Below are 16824 nucleotides of genomic sequence, written 5' to 3'. Positions count from 1 at the left end.
GCCAGTGAAATAGCAACTTGTAAAGATGAATCTTTTCACTGGTCTACAAGGAAGCAAATGTGCTATCAGTTCCTCAGTGGACGAGGCTGTGGATTTCTCTCCCTTCACCTAGAGGCGATTGTCTATTCTGTTCTCCGTTTAGCTGAAAACGCGTAGAGGAATAGGGTCGATTGAGGTGGTGGGGGAGAATTGTTGTGGTGTGTGGGGGCTCTTTTCTGTAGTTTATTAAAACAAGATGCACTCTGGCTGTTCAGCCATGTCAAATAATGATGTCTCTCATGCTGTACACTGATTAGCATGACAAAACCCTGGATTTGGGTTTCATGTGAGAACATGTCTCCTCCTACTGCTGTGTCCCAAATGGCGCCCTATTCCCTACTTAGTGCACTACTTTTGGAAAGCGCCTTATATCCCTTTGTCAAATGTACAGCACTGTGTAGTGAATAGTGTGCCATTTTTGACACGGATAGGATTGCGTGCCACTTTAACAACCTCTCAGGCTGGAGTGGAACTAGTGTTTTTCAATGGGACAATAACAGCTTCTATCTACCGGAGGGGAGACGCACCAAGTTGTGGAAGCGTTATCCCACTATATATTCAGCCGCGTTGAGTCATTGTTCTACGATTTAATTTATTCATTAGTTAAGGATTCAGGAGTGGTACTCTTACTAGCAGCTCATGAGAATATTTACTTGGATAGTTTTTTGCAGTGCGTTTCCTAATTCTGATGCAGTTCCATTGAAACTCAAATCAAAGCCTTGGGCTTGAATACCGTACTGTATATTGATAACGTTCTGAAAGAATGACTGGGGTACACATGTACGTCATGTGTATATTGTTTAATAAAGGGCCACCCTGGTCAAAATGATAGACTGTATTTGTTGGTTTTGTGATGTTGCTTGAGTGCCCTTCAGTTTGTGCCACCATGCCAACTCCTTGTCACTTGTTGTCATATTTTGTAATGGAGTTGGCAAGAGCACAAACAGATCTGGGACCAGGCTATAGCCAAGTAGAGTGTTAACTAAATTACTAATCTGTATGCGTTTGTTCTTATCATCCCTCCCGTGTAGATGTCTCATACTGCCACCAGTGCCTTCTGCCGTTCTATCAAGCTGCAGTGTGAGCTGTACCCCTCTCGTGAGGTGGCTATCTGTCTGGACCCCTACTGCGGCCTGGGCTTCGTCCTCTGGTGCCTTTGCAGGTGAAACCGAGAGAGATGGACCCTTCTAGCCTCGTCACTGCCCACCAATCACATCACACACATCTAGCTCTGCTGCGTCCACACTTCACCCACACACACATTACACACACACACACACGCACACACACACACAGCTACTCCTGGACCTCTGTTCTGAAGAAGCCATGCTATGTTCACCCTGCGCCTCACTCAGACCCTCACACACAGTGAGTGACGTCCTCATCGGAATGCACCGTCTCTCAGTACCCACAGATGTCAGGAAGCCTGTCTTCTTCAGGCAGACCAGTTAGACCTGTGCCATGCTGGGGCCTTGTCAGGACATTACAGGCCTGTCAGAGGCCGGGGGGGGGGGGTGTTGAGAGGGAGAGATAGAGAGAGAGAGACTAAGCAGGGGGCCAAATGCAGCGCATGCATTATTCTGCTGTGTTTAGCCTCCCACCCGCCTCCTTGTGACGATGACGCCGTTCTGCTCCGCTGTCCGCTGGGCTTTCTTTAATCGCCTCCCCGTTGGAAGCACTCTGACATGGCACCACTCAACTTGGCAAATCTTCAGATGGAAATATCCTCAGTGGGGTGCTGTCTCAACACCAGGACCTTGCTAAAGAACAAAGCTGTTTTATTTGCCACGTGTGTTTCTGATTGATGCCTACGCAAACTAGCCCTGACTTGTTATTCAGTGTATAATTCACTAGCTACTAGTTAGCTGTACTATTAGAGGTTGCATTGGCCTTGATGAAATGGCATTGGTCTGGATTATAAATGGAGCCACTGAATATATAGTGTAGTTGGCTGTTAGTACACTCATGGTCCCAGGTGTGAAGTGTATGAAGTCTTTAAGTGTGTGTGCTCTCAGGCTACGCACTTACTGTATGGTACATGTTTCTAGTGTGTACTTAGTTAGTGTCCTGTGTGTACTCACTCTGTGTCTCCTGTTTCTAGTGTGTACTACCTAGTTAGTGTCCTGTGTGTACTCACTCTGTGTCTCCTGTTTCTAGTGTGTACTACCTAGTTAGTGTCCTGTGTGTACTCACTCTGTGTCTCCTGTTTCTAGTGTGTACTACCTAGTTAGTGTCCTGTGTGTACTCACTCTGTGTCTCCTGTTTCTAGTGTGTACTACCTAGTTAGTGTCCTGTGTGTACTCACTCTGTGTCTCCTGTTTCTAGTGTGTACTACCTAGTTAGTGTCCTGTGTGTACTCACTCTGTGTCTCCGGTTTCTAGTGTGTACTCCGGCCACCAGTCGATCCTGATCCCACCTTCGGAGTTGGAGGTGAACCCTGCTCTGTGGCTGCTAGCTGTCAGTCAGTACAAGGTCAGGGACACCTTCTGCTCCTACAGCGTCATGGAGCTTTGCACCAAGGGCCTGGGCCTGCAGACCGAATCCCTCAAGGTAGGTATCTACCCGCCAAATCACCACAACAAAGATAACGTTTTATTACAATGTGATGACCTGAGAGTAAAACACTTTGACAACTGCTGATGTAAAAACATTGATTGATTGATTGATTGACTGATACGTGGATTGTCCATCAGCCCAGACTCATCCAGCCTGGTTAGTTCTGATTTGATCCAGTTAGTTCTGGTTTCTCCGTCAGTCTCGGGGCCTGGACCTGTCGAGGGTCAGGACGTGTGTGGTGGTGGCGGAGGAGAGACCCAGGATAGCTCTGACTCAGTCCTTCTCCAAGCTCTTCAAAGACCTGGGCCTCCACCCCCGAGCAGTCAGCACCTCGTTCGGCTGCAGAGTCAACCTGGCCGTCTGTCTGCAGGTACAGTCAGTACCTTCCTCCTCTCCTCTGGTCCGCAAACCACACGTGCTCTGTCCCTCAACGTTTTATCAAATGTGCTCTTACTAAGTTCAGTATCTTTGGGTGCTGTCTCTCTCTGTCCCCAATCTGTCACCAGTGGGACTCTGAGAGACTGAATGAGAAGGACAACCCCAGCACGCTGGTGATGTCAGTGCATCCAACATTTTAATGGATCCTATTACCAATGTTTCCACCATAGTAGACAACGGGCTCTTTGATACATGTTAGCCAATGTGTGTTTGTGGCTCTGTTGTCTTGTGTTTGTTGAAAGGCATGTGACTGCCTCCAGTATCGTTTGCAAAGCCTTTTCCTCAAGTCTTGGAAGTTCATTGTGTTTTGTTTTATTTAGAGACTTTGTGAACTCTCTAGTTGCCTTGCAGTTTGCTTGTTTTTTGAGGTGAGGGAGATGAATCTGATTTAATTTAATGGCCTATAGTCATTAATCTCCATTTGTGACTTAACCTGGGAAGCCACAGTTTCCCCAGAGTCTGCCTATGGGGCCTACAGTATTATTCCTGACAGGGTTTACAGCTCACAGGAGGAGAAGCCACAGTTTCCCCAGAGTCTGCCTATGGGGCCTACAGTATTATTCCTGACAGGGTTTACAGCTCACAGGAGGAGAAGCCACAGTTTCCCCAGAGTCTGCCTATGGGGCCTACAGTATTATTCCTGACAGGGTTTACAGCTCACAGGAGGAGAAGCCACAGTTTCCCCAGAGTCTGCCTATGGGGCCTACAGTATTATTCCTGACAGGGTTTACAGCTCACAGGAGGAGAAGCCACAGTTTCCCCAGAGTCTGCCTATGGGGCCTACAGTATTATTCCTGACAGGGTTTACAGCTCACAGGAGGAGAAGCCACAGTTTCCCCAGAGTCTGCCTATGGGGCCTACAGTATTATTCCTGACAGGGTTTACAGCTCACAGGAGGAGAAGCCACAGTTTCCCCAGAGTCTGCCTATGGGGCCTACAGTAATATTCCTGACAGGGTTTACAGCTCACAGGAGGAGAAGCCAACATGCATAGATGTCCTCTACACATCTCACTCTCTCTGCCCTCTGCTTCTCACCAACGACAAAAACTATTACCAGACATACACTGAGCTATGTGTACGTCTCAAATGGCACCCTATTCCCTAAATAATGCACGACTGTTTGCCCTGGTCAAAAGTAGTGCACTATATGGGGAATAGGGTGCCTTTTCGGATGCACACTATGTCTCTGGAGCTCAGCTGTCCATAAGCATTTACACATGCTGCAACTTCATGCTTTCATTTTGGGCTCATTCTTTTACATGATTCAACTATTATTTGCAAGCTTTATTATTCAAATGATATCAAATTGTAAGCTTTGCTATTCAAATGTTAATGAGATAGAGATCAGAATACTATTTGCACCAGTTTCAGGTGCACTTTGCTGTTCCATCAATCAATCTAATCTGAAGGATCGACAAAAAGCCCAATCGAGAAGCCTGTTGAAAATGTTGTATTTAACACCATTATTTGACATGTATAGATTCTTCCCTCTTAAACTCTATTGTAAATAAGCGATGACCTCTGACTTACTGCATGCTACTCTTCTTAACTTGAGTATACGTAACACAATTTCACTCAGGGCCCCCAGAAGGCTAGGGCCACCTCTGACTGGATGTGTGGGTATGTATTTGTGGGTATGGATGTGGGTACGCGGACTCGCGAGCCACTACAGCCCCTCATGATGAGTTCAGATGTTTTGTGGCCCCCCCAGCCCTATCGAAGTTGCCCATCCCTGATCAATTCCCTGATCAATACTATCAATGAAATCGTGTAAATGTAACTGATCATGTATAAATGTCCCAACATTTGCTAACAGTGATCTATTGGCTAACATTAATAAGCCTAGAACATAACTTCTTCTTTAGTTTAAGGCTGCTTCTGTTTTTTTTGTTTCCCATTTCTATAGTTGACATTTTTGTTCCCCCCCCTCTGTTGTTTTGCATAACCCCACCCACATCTTATACTTCGTTTTGTCTTCGCCCCCTTCTTCCTCCCTCCTCCCCCTTATTTCTCCTTCCTACCTCCTCCTCACTCTCCTCCTGCTGCTGCTATAGCCTCACAGGCTGGGGAAGCTTGCTGACCAGGTAGGGGATTTTCACGTTCGCTAATCACCCTCTTCATCAGGCAGGGGAAGGGAGGGCGGGGAAGGGAGGGCGGGGCAGGGGACGGGTTAGGATAGGAAGGGGTGGGGGGGGGACAGGGTAGAGAACAGGTATAGCAGTATATTGGGACACAGGCACAGCCATTCTTAAAGCTTCTCAGTAGCTTTCTAGGTGGACAGGATGTGTGATTCAAAGGTCAGTTACAGTGATGTGATTTAAGGGTTATATGGCAATATTGGGGCCATATTTGACTTAACAGGGAAAGGCAACCGTTGCCACTCTGGTGAGCTGTTATAGGCTGAGTTATGAATGGCACCCTGTTCCCTATATAGCACACCTCTTTTGATCCGGGGCCCTATGGCCTGTGGTCAAAAGTAGTGCACCATCTAGAGGAAAGGGTGCTATTTGGGACATGTGCACACATACTGTTTTGTTTGTGTAGCAGCAATATGTTCTACTGTCTAAAGGTGCCATTTGAGACCCCTCTTAGCAAAGCGCTCAGCACTTAGAAAAAGTCATCTTGTTAAAATGAAATCCCTGCAGTACTGAAATGTTAACCTGTGCTGGGCCAACTTGTCAAGTGTGGTCATATCATATCAGTGACAGCTTCCAGTTTGCCTTGAGATAGACACTGGCACAGCTCATCGAGACTGCTTTCCTTCTGAGAGACAGAAGTGCAGTGAGAGTACAATGCCATCATGTCACTTGTATAGTACTATATTAGAGTGTTAATAGTCCAAATTAGCCTCTGTGAACTAAAGCATATTCCCGATCTGAACAATTCTAGTTTAGTGCAGAGTGACTGCAGTATTTGCAGTAGTAGTAGTATTGTCATAGTGTAGGCCTGCTTGATGTTTGAGTGACTGTAGATAAATACTGTAATACCGTACTATTGCGATACTGCTGTAAGACTGTGTAGTGTGTCCTGTTTGACGGTACCTTGTGTTCTGGTCTGCGTGTACTCAGGACTGAGTCAGGATCTAGCATGTGTAGCTCTATGGCTGGTCTGAGTCAGTCTAGCATGTGCAGCTCTATAGCTGGCTGTCTATGGCTGGAATGAGTCAGGATCTAGCATGTGTAGCTCTATGGCTGTCTTTCTCTCTGGTGGTAGATGCTGCTCTGCTGCTTCCTCTGCCAAAGCCTTAGCCATGCTATTAAAACATGCTGCTGAGTCACGGGTGCACTGCAATCTACCTGGGGAGGGCCGGGGATGGCTCTAGTCCAGGGCGTTGAGGAAAGCGCCACATCAACAAGCTGCATGTAACACCCTGGACCAGAGCTAGGCTGAGGAAGTCTGGGGAGGGGAAGCTGCTCTTTGCTTTCTCTATTTCTTTGTTGGCTGGTTTCTCCTCTTTATTCATATGGGTTTTTTGGTTGTTCACTAACCTACTAGATAGTATTTTCTATCAGACACGCACACTACTGTTCAACTTGGTGCCTCTGTGTTCAATGTAATGTATGTTGGGATTGTGTTGTTCTGTCTGTGTGGCTTTGACTCTCGTGTCTGGCCAGTCAAGCCTCTCTACTGAACTGTCAGCTTTCAAAACCATCTATTGAAGGGACAGATACAGATTGTGTTTGCTCGTTCAGACATGATGCACTATATCACCATGTCTACCCCCTCTCTCTCCTTCCATCTGGTAGTGTTCTGTTCTCCCTCTCCTCTTTAAAAAAACAAAATGTTTTTTTTGTTTCGTGGCTTCTTTCTGTGTTTGCATGAGGTGGATCAGACTGGATCTGATCTCAGAACAGTTTTTAGGTGCACCTTTTTTTGTGGTTAGGTTTTTAATTTTCCTTCTGCTCTGGGGCCGTATCCACAAAGCGTCTCTCACTAGAAAATTGGTCGTAAGTGCTGAGGCTAGAGACATTTTACTACTACTATGGGTCAAAATAAAGCTAAGCCAACAGATATTTCGAAGACCTCATGAGGTGTCCTAACCAGTTAGGAGTTACCAGCAGGTGTCATGATAGTAGAAAGGGGCAAAGATTCAGTGATTCCTGTACCATTGCAGGCAATTGATTTGGAGTTGTTGAAAGACATTTTTTAAATATTTCTGATCAACCTATAAATAATCTAGACCTACATGCAACAGTAGCCTCATAAGCGTTTGACAATGATTTCACATGATATGCCTAATTACTTCTAACGACTAGGCTAATAAATAATCTCATTTGTTTTCTGTGGATTATTTCATCAATTAACCTATCATGTTATTTCAAGTTATCCTTGAGAGCAAGAACACGTTTAAAAAAAGATGCCTGAATTGGGCATGCCTATAAATTGGGCGATTGAAATCTAGGGCCTATGTTAACTTTGGTTGTGCTCGGTGAAAATTATAGACACTTCAAAAGTTTTCTGCTATTTATCGGCAAGTAAAAATGAACAGTAGGCAAAGTGGTCGTGTCATGCGAAAACAAAGCAACTCGTCGTCCGCCACGAATGACGCTTCATTCACACAAGTTTAGTCAAAATCGTCCCAGTGCTGTCTGAGAGATCACGTGTGACTAAAGTACGAATGAACGTACTGATTGAGACCTATCTACAGTCCCATCCCTGATTTTTATTGTGGGAGTTAATTTCTAGTAAACGTTTGACCATTGCTTTCAACCACAACCAGACCGTGGTTTTCAGAAGCGTGCACAGCTGGCGACGCTTCGTTGCGATTAGTTATCATTTGCAACCCTGTCAGTGAGCGTTATCCCACATTTTCCTTTGCGGTACCTCAAACTGTCGGTGCTTTGTGGATATGGGCCCTGTTCGGTTCGATTTTTATTGACTTCAACCTTTTCTTATTGTCCTCTTCCACAACCATGGTATGTCTGAACGTTATAGTTAGTAACCCATTAGGATTAGTATTATTGGTTGGACTTGTCGCAAAGCTGCCATTCACAACCAGTGTGATCTGTAGGCATTCTGTTAAGCACTAACATGCTAGTAGCATCTAGACAGCGCTGTGTTCATGGTTCTGTAAGGCAGCAGCAGACATCCTCGCTCGGACACTAACCCTGGCATGTTGTCATTCTGCAGGGAACTTCAGGACCAGACCCAACCACTGTGTATGTGGACATGAGAGCGCTGAGGCACGACAGGTAAGGGCGTGCTCCTATCAGAACATCCTCTTGAGCATTTGTTGAAATGAATAAATGATTGGATAAATTAGCTGTATAGTTCACCAAGTGGTGCATTTTCTGTTGTACTGTTTATTCCACGTCAGTGAGTGACACACACAGGGGGGTCTTCAGAATCAGAGGTATGACATCTATGCCACCAGAATGTTGCTCACAACCAAAACAATATCTTGGACCATGCTCGCACGACATTGAAGACTCAGATCAAATTGTATTTGGCACACGTGCCAAATACAACCAGTGTAGACCTTACCATGAAATGCTTACTTACAAGCCCTTAAAACCAACAATGTAGTTTTATGAAAACGCCTATTAAGAAAAGAAAGACCCAGCAGTAAATAACAATAGCGGGGCTCTATACAGGGGGTACCGGTTCAGAGTCAATGTGCAGGTAATTGAGGTAATATGTACATGTAGGTAGAGTTATTGAAGTGACTATGCATAGATAATGACAGAGTAGCAGCAGTGTAAAAGTTGGAGCCAGACGCATTCCCTGTGACACTAAAATAGTGCCGTCCGATATAACTGGCTATGGAGCCTCTAGCTGTGTTCACAAAGTCTGACATTAGGATTACAAATGGGTCTTTAAGACGGCCCGGGGTCAGAACAGTGGGTCTACGTCCCTCTCCCACACCCAGTCAACACATCAATAGGACCCAGCCTGCAGCTGCTCTGGACTAAGGTACATCCCAAATGGCACCCTAATTCCCTTTATAGTGTACTACTTTTGACAAGCGTCCATAGGGCTCTGGTCAAAAGAAGTGCACTATATAGGGAATAGGTTGCCATTTGAATGCCGACGGAGTCTGAGACACAGTGTTCTAGCAGGGCCACAGCATGCTGCACATTGGGCCTCACCGCTCACAAATATAGCTGCTGCTATTCACATACACACTGTGATTATAGACAGTTGTTCTTGTCTCCACCACTGTCCTCCTCCCTGGGATGTAGCTATTGTGTTTGTGTTGAAAGTAAAGTATAATTTGTAGACGAAAGGGGCTTGTATAAACTGCTGCATTGGATGAAATGTGAAATGAAAGGTTTCAGAATGTAATCTATTGCTCTCCAGTATCCTCTAGTCTTGATGATGAAGTGCTCGATGAGGACGACTAGCCAGATGACACGCTGACTCACAGGGTGGGTCTCAAATGGCTCCCTATCACCACAGGGCTCTGGTCAGAAGTAGTGCACTATATAGGGAATAGGGTGCCATTTGGGACGCAGACACAGTATTGACTCAGAGGCCCAGTAACTCTTCACTTCCTCTCTCCCTCACAGGGTTCGTCTGGTAGAGAGAGGTTCTCCACACAGTTTACCACTCATGGAATCTGGAAAAGTGAGTCCCTGCCTGACTTGGTGAATGAACAAACGAATGGTTGTCATTTACATAGACATAGGGTAGACTCTGAAGTATTTTTAATCACTGAGATGAAACTGTAGTGTTTATGCTGTGCTGTGATTTGTCTAGTCGAGGAGTTAGTTTCCACAGCAACCCATCCCCATAACTGAGGAAGTGTAGGTGAGAGTTAATTGTGCCCCGACTGTGGCAGCGCTCTGCTCTGTTTCACATGGACCAGCCAGGAGATCCGTATCAGTCTGTACCACACAACAATGAGGCTTTTTTTTCTCTCGCAACATTACACAGTTTGTGGTCGCTTACTAAATGGCGCCCTTTCGGGAGAGAGAGGGAGTCGGGCCACTTCACTGTGCCTCAACCCAGTAAATCAGTTACATAAATGGCCTCTCTGAAAGGAGAGAGGAGTGGAGCGATGAAAGCACTAATCGTCTCTTCCTTAATGCCATCAGATTCTACCTGGGGTTCGAATTATCATCGCTAACCCGGAGACCAAGGGACCGCTGGGAGACTCGCATCTTGGAGAGGTTGGTTGAGAAATAATTAAACTCAATACAAGCTGCAATAAATTGGGCTTACAATAGTCTCTCTCTGTACTTAAGTGTCATAGCTCATTAGATATTCACTCTCTCATTAGACTAAACTACAATAGTCTCTCTCTGTGTACTTCAAGAGTCAGCCCACATAACTTCAGTCTCACTTGATGTTAAAGGGAAATTTCACAATTTTTAAACTTCATATTCCAGCACCACATCAACATCTGTGAAAATGGGGCGTTTCTATGTTTTGTAGTAAAATATATAGCGGAAGATGGTTTAACCAATGAACTCATCAACCAATTAGTAGACAATTCCATTGGTTCAAATAACAGGATGCACACCGATGATGTCATTGGCAACACTGTCTTCTTCTCTGTTTTACTACAAAACATAGAAACACACCATGTTCACAGATGTTGTTGATGGTGGTCTCCCTTTAAGGAGCACACCATTAATATCTTAGATATCCAGTGTAATGTTCTAAGATCAGTAAGTGTTATGTAATTGGTCTAAAAGTGCACATGTCACCGGATTGGTCTGGACACAGATCCACTATAACATGTTTGATATTAGCGATACGTCCAGCGGTCCTGTAAGTTTAAGGACTGAATTAATTTGGGTAAGCAATCATACAACTAGACATGGATTGGATCCCCAGAGGATCTCACTTAAAAAGCATGAATTAAAACATTGAATTGCTGTCCTGCCCACAGATCTGGGTGTGCAGTGGACACAATGCCAGCGGCTACTTCACAGTGTATGGAGACGAGGCCCTGCAGTCAGACCACTTTACCTCCCGTCTGAGCTTTGGAGACACACAGACAATCTGGGCCCGCACCGGATACCTGGGCTTCCTCAGGAGGACTGAACTGACTGATGCCAGCGGGGGTAAGCTACGTGTACCCTTCATTACCAAATGTACTTATCATGCATACTTTCACAGGTGAGCTTCACATCCAGTAGCAGCAGTTTGTTATTATGTTTGTGTGTGTGTGTGCAGAGCGACACGATGCCCTGTACGTGGTGGGGGCGTTGGATGAGGCCATGGAGCTGAGGGGAATGAGGTACCACCCCATCGACATCGAGACCTCCGTTATCAGGACGCATAAGAGCATCACAGAATGGTGATGACTGTAACTTCATAAGGCTACATGATAAGCATCTTGATAAAATACAGTAGCTTGGGGATTTGTGGTTCTGGTGTAGCTCAACCTTTTCGGGACATTTTATCCAAGAGAGAAAGCAAGTAGGCGGCCAGTACGATGCAGAAAAACTTTAGTTAACTATATACAGGTCAGATGTATAGAAGGATCTGATCAGCCTATTGTATATATCAAATCAGGACAAACACGTGCAGTAGGGGCATTTTACCAAATTATTTTCTGTTCAAATATCAAGCTGATTGTGTTCAATTACAAGTTGTTAATGGTGACCAGTTGAAATGCCCTATATTGACTTACTGTTTGTTGAAATGCCAGAGTGAGTAGCTAACTTACAACATGCACAGTACCTACTTATACGGTTTGTTGTTGCAGTGTTCACATGTATCAACCTCCTGGTGTTGGAGCTGGATGGTTCAGACCAGTCGCTCATGTTGTTTAAACTGACTGAACCTGACGACCTGTCTGTCTCTCCCTTGCAGTGCGGTGTTCACGTGGACCAACCTCCTGGTGGTGGTGGTGGAGCTGGATGGGTCGGAGCAGGAGGCCCTGGACCTGGTGCCCCTGGTGACCAACGTGGTTCTGGAGGAACACTACCTGATCGTGGGGGTGGTGGTGGTGGTGGACATCGGGGTCATCCCCATCAACTCCCGGGGGGAGAAGCAGAGGATGCACCTCCGGGACGGATTCCTGGCCGACCAGCTGGACCCCATCTACGTGGCCTATAACATGTAGCCTGCCAGCTGGAGACCTACTAGACCATAGACAAGGCCTTGAACCGACAGGCCGAGCTTTATGTACATACTGCAATGCAACAGGACCTCTGGTCTCTGAGAAGGGGGAGAGGATGTGAGTCCTGGACCCAGGCGCTCGCCTAGTTTGTGGGACGTTGTCGCTAGTTCAAAACAAAAACGGCTAGAATTGTCAGGAACAGGAGACTGGTTAGTGTAGTGAAAGATTGGAATGGAAGGAGGTCTGTGTGTGGATGATGGGAGAGTGCCAGTCCAGTTTATTAGATTTGAGCTTTTTTGGTTATTGCTTTAAGTGTGTATATATTTTCATGTTACGTATTGCTTAAGTCGCTCGTTTTTTTTATCTGCCCTCTAAGAGGTTAGGGTATTTTTTAAGAATATTTACAAGCTGTGGCAAATGGTATTTTATGTTGACCTTTTTTTATATCAGTCATTACAAATACAGATATGTTTTGATACAGGACATATCAATTTTGTGCTTGAACTTTACAATATGAGGTACAATATATTGTTTTTTTTTTGTTTTTTTTACAATTACGTTTTTAGTTCTGTGCTAACATTTATTTTTCTGTGACAACAGTCCCAATTACTAGGGAAACCAGTGAGAAACCAGTGTGATTTATTTCAACTACAGCAGCCTTTTACTCAGTTGTCATGTTCAATATCATTATACTTCAATTGAAGGAAAACACTATGTTATTTCATATCATGTAAGTATGTACAAAAACTGATTTTAATTTATTTTGTTCACTTTAGAAGTATATGAGAGAGGACATTCAAGAATGTTTTAATCTTGAATATTTGCTAATATAAAAACAAAGCATTGTATTATCTTGAGTGAATACTAGTATCACATCAAGTATATCAAATATAGATCTATATTAATTAAAAAGACCTAGGATTCACCAAGGAAAATGTGTGCAGTTATTGAGAGGACAGTCTGAATCCTTATAGTCATCCCCTTTATGTCCTTCAAACAACGCAACATCTTCAGCTCTGTTTACGTCAGACATCATGCAAGTTGAGAAGTACTGCATTTCAGAGACAGAACAGCTCTGAAAAGATCAAAAGCACTTTTTGAGAAATGTCTGTGAGAAGGATGATGGTACAAACGCCTCCGGCGGGAGTGATGATGAGTATGTCTTTGTGCTGGCATGTCAAACACTTGTTTCTGAAACAACAGGTTGGAGATCTTCACCAGAATTTAATAAAAAGTTTAGTCCTTAATATTTTTACATTGAGAGACCAATCAGGGCTCCTATGTTGATGTCAGAGGGGAAAAAGTACAAGACGACACTTCTACGGAAACCCTTTAGAGGAATAAATCTTGAGGCAACTATCATAAGGTGGAAGAGCAGTTTTGGGGGAGAGTGAAACCTTAAATCTGTGTGGAAACATACATGATTTGACGGTAAATGTTCATGGCTAAGAATGTTTTAGTTCACATTAGAATCTTTAAAAGCACTTTCTAGTATCTACACAGCATTCTTTTTATTGGCAAGAATGACCCTGACTTTTTTTTTTATATAAAAAAATGTCTGAACTGAGTTGGCATAAGTCTTTCAATTAAATAAATATTTCAATGATATTGACTATAAAATGTTTGTTTATTGCAGCAGTACAGTGTTTAAATTTTAGCAGAGCCATTAGGGTTAAGTGCCCTGCTAAAGGGCACATTGACAGATGTTAACTGGTCGGCTCGGGATTCAAACCAGCGACCTTTTGGTTATGGGCCCAACGCTCGGCTACCTACCTGCTGTTTCAGAGGTTGCATCTCAATGTAATTCTATCATATGCCCAAGCATATTTGATATGTTACATATGAGATTTTGGGTTTTGTTAACTTTGTTCATACACACATTACATAGCAAGTTTTCCATATCTTCTATGGTAGTGTAATGTATAATGAATCAAAGGCATCAATCAATCAGTTTGCTCTATTACGACTTTAAAAAGATATTTAACCAAGACTGATTGATGCGAAATAACAAATACTGAGTCAGCCAGCCTCAACAGTGCAGTCTGTGCACATCTGAACTATTTCATGTTTTGCCACTTGTTTTATTTTGAAAGGCTTATCTCAACAGAGGCAATGCATTCTACTCACAAACATTACAGTGAACTGTTTCTAGAGATTTACAAAGTAACAGATGAGTGTGTGCTAAGCTCATAGACCTCGGTTGAGACACACGTTTATACTGTTTCATAGCTGTTCATTGAAAAATGATAATTGTCCCATCCTATACTTGTCGCAGTGCTGTAAATCTACTTGTTGCAAATTCATCTGGTACACTGCTGATATTTGGTGGCTTTCATTAGAGGTATAGATCTGAAAAGGTTTACACAGGTCTACCCATATGAAAATCTAATCTGAAGATATGTATTACGGTTTTCAAAATGTATTACAAAATCCATCAACTTTGGCAACTTTCATACATGCATATATTTGTTTGCGTGTAGTGAAATGTGTTAATTTGCAGGTAAAAATGTTTCAACATCAATTGAAGTAGCTAGCAAGTTAGTAGTAGTAACCAAACCATCAGTCCTAGCTTGCTGTTATGAAAATTGATTTAACAATGGGAAATAATGTTTTAAATTCAACTTTTGCTTTTAAAAGCAGATCAAACATAGAACATGTAATGAACTACAGCCATTGAATTATACCATGCGTAATAGGGAAATAATGCACGCTCTAGAATGCCCTTCAAGCCAATCAGAAACAAGTATTCAACAATGTCATGGTATAAGTTACAAGAATAACTATTTCAGTGTTTGCACATTGGAGCATTTATGGAAGTAGCACAATATAGTCTTTCTAATTCATGTAGTATATTTTGACAGATTTAAATAGGCTCCTTAAATTTGGGATTTTGACATCTTTTTGTAATGAAGTCCTAATTTTGGGAATAGGTTTACATGTTTGCTTTTAGTGGTTATTCAGTTAATTTATTTCCAGAATAAAGTCTTAGGCCTACTGTATCTACATGTTTGGGAACATTATCTTCAAATAAAACATTTTTCGGTATGAAGAAAACAGTTGGATTGGAAATCGAGAACTCACTTGTGAGCAAGTTTGCATGGTTGAATGTAAATAATGTTGGTGGCTGAAAACAAATACAATTAATGCCGGGATTTTATTATATCGCAGCTTTTAAAAGCAATGTGGGAGTGAGGAGATGGGAGGCAGGATTTGCAGCGCGATCTGCTTCACAAATAGAACTTAACTTCTATTTTAGCCCTTGGCAACGCAGACGCTCGTCGGCGCACGTCAGCAGAGTGGGTGCAATAATTGAAGATTATAGATTTCTAAATGTATTTGCGCGAGCGGTGGTCAGGGTGTTACAGGCCGACCACCGCTCGCATCGCAAAATACAGTTAGAAATATATATTAAATTATTGCACCCACACTGCTCATGCACACCAAGGAGTGTCTGCGTTGCCAAGGCCTAAAAAATAAGTCAGTTCTATTTCTGACGCAGATCGAACAGAAAGTCCTGCCTCTCCCATCTCTTCACTCTTCATTGGCCAATCGCAATATAAAATCAAGAGAAGGAAAAGCCTGGAAGGCAGAGAGATGACTAGAAATTATTTCAGTTGATTGTTTTATGTGTGGATTGTCTGAGTAGAGGACCTCTGTGCATTTCAGGTAAAATAACTCAATGTTTATATTCTTGGACAAATTTGCTAGCTAAATTGCCATAAAGTTAATGCTTTTCGACCTGTCCCCAAATTAATGTAATTGGTTCAGAGTTTGTTTTGATATTTAATTAACCTGCGTGTCGTGATCGCGTTTGGTGTGGGGGGACAAAATATATTTATGCACGATGACGCACGCGCAGCCAATCTGGTTCCCGTGTTAGGAGACTGTTTGGGAAACTGATAAAGCTTGCGTAGGTTCATTCAAGTGCGAGAAAGGGCTGCGTTAGTTTGAATTCAATTTAAAGGCGATGTTCGTGTCCGCAGTGACTGCATTCACGGTAAACGCTGCATATGTCGGCTCAATAGGAAATTACATTAAAATGTTTTACGAGGATCTTTCTTGATATGGAATGAATCCAGCCCAAAGTATTTCATCGCGGTGAAAGTGAAACAAATTACTTATTTGAATCATCTTCATGTCTTTGGCGAACTCTCATTTTCCCCAACGTTGGCTATATGGAAGTAATGTTTTTCACATCCTATAATCACAACCATTAATTTAGTTTTGACACTACCTGCCTTTTTCAAGAATAGGGCCGGGATTCAACCGGATTGCCCTTTTTCGGCAATGTTCACGGTAAACATGCATGTCGGTTCAATTGAAAATTACCTGTAAATGTCAAGCACACTTACAGGGATCTACAATTGATCGGATTGAATCCCATCTTAAGGGAAGGCCAACAATAGAAAAAGTATGTTTGAAAATAAAAAAATTTGCGCAGCAAACATTGTTTCACTGATCCAAAAAGTACTTTGAAGTTCAAGAAAAATATTTTTCTGTCTTACCCTGGAAACTTTTAGATATTTCTCAGGTTTCAACCCAAATGGCACCCATTTATTCATTTAGTGAACTACTTTTGACCAGGGCCCTTTGTTACCCATAGTTACAATCCATATCATGGAAGCTCAGCGTTATTGAAATTTAAAGGCAGTTCCCGCGTCAGCGAAGACTGCATTCACGGTACACCCAGCAATATGTTGGCTCAATCAGAAATGACCTGTACATTTCTAACCACTCAATCTGTAACGCTTCAGTGATAGCTTGAATAGAGCCC

At 43.2% G+C, this 16824-nt stretch overlaps 1 protein-coding gene across 19 annotated transcripts in view; it reads left to right on the top strand.

The window, feature by feature from the left end:
- Nucleotides 1–12975, top strand: part of LOC135514631 (disco-interacting protein 2 homolog C-like) — a 242112-nt gene extending 229137 nt beyond the window's left edge. For 14 of the 19 annotated variants that reach the window (XM_064938139.1, XM_064938185.1, XM_064938211.1 and 11 more), the window contains 10 exons: nucleotides 1071–1201; nucleotides 2421–2589; nucleotides 2795–2965; nucleotides 5089–5118; nucleotides 8165–8226; nucleotides 9544–9601; nucleotides 10072–10146; nucleotides 10872–11046; nucleotides 11159–11282; nucleotides 11801–12975. In XM_064938139.1, coding sequence (XP_064794211.1) covers nucleotides 1071–1201; nucleotides 2421–2589; nucleotides 2795–2965; nucleotides 5089–5118; nucleotides 8165–8226; nucleotides 9544–9601; nucleotides 10072–10146; nucleotides 10872–11046; nucleotides 11159–11282; nucleotides 11801–12053 — 1248 coding nt within the window. In that variant the 3' untranslated portion in view covers nucleotides 12054–12975. The remainder of the gene's footprint in view (nucleotides 1–1070; nucleotides 1202–2420; nucleotides 2590–2794; nucleotides 2966–5088; nucleotides 5119–8164; nucleotides 8227–9543; nucleotides 9602–10071; nucleotides 10147–10871; nucleotides 11047–11158; nucleotides 11283–11800) is intronic. The other 5 variants (XM_064938225.1, XM_064938194.1, XM_064938219.1 and 2 more) reach the window with 1 other exon arrangement.
- Nucleotides 12976–16824: the final 3849 nt, after the last annotated feature.

Source organism: Oncorhynchus masou, chromosome 3 (assembly GCF_036934945.1).
Source record: "Oncorhynchus masou masou isolate Uvic2021 chromosome 3, UVic_Omas_1.1, whole genome shotgun sequence".
NCBI classification, from domain to species: domain Eukaryota; kingdom Metazoa; phylum Chordata; class Actinopteri; order Salmoniformes; family Salmonidae; genus Oncorhynchus; species Oncorhynchus masou.
This window is presented reverse-complemented; position numbering and strand designations above follow the sequence as displayed.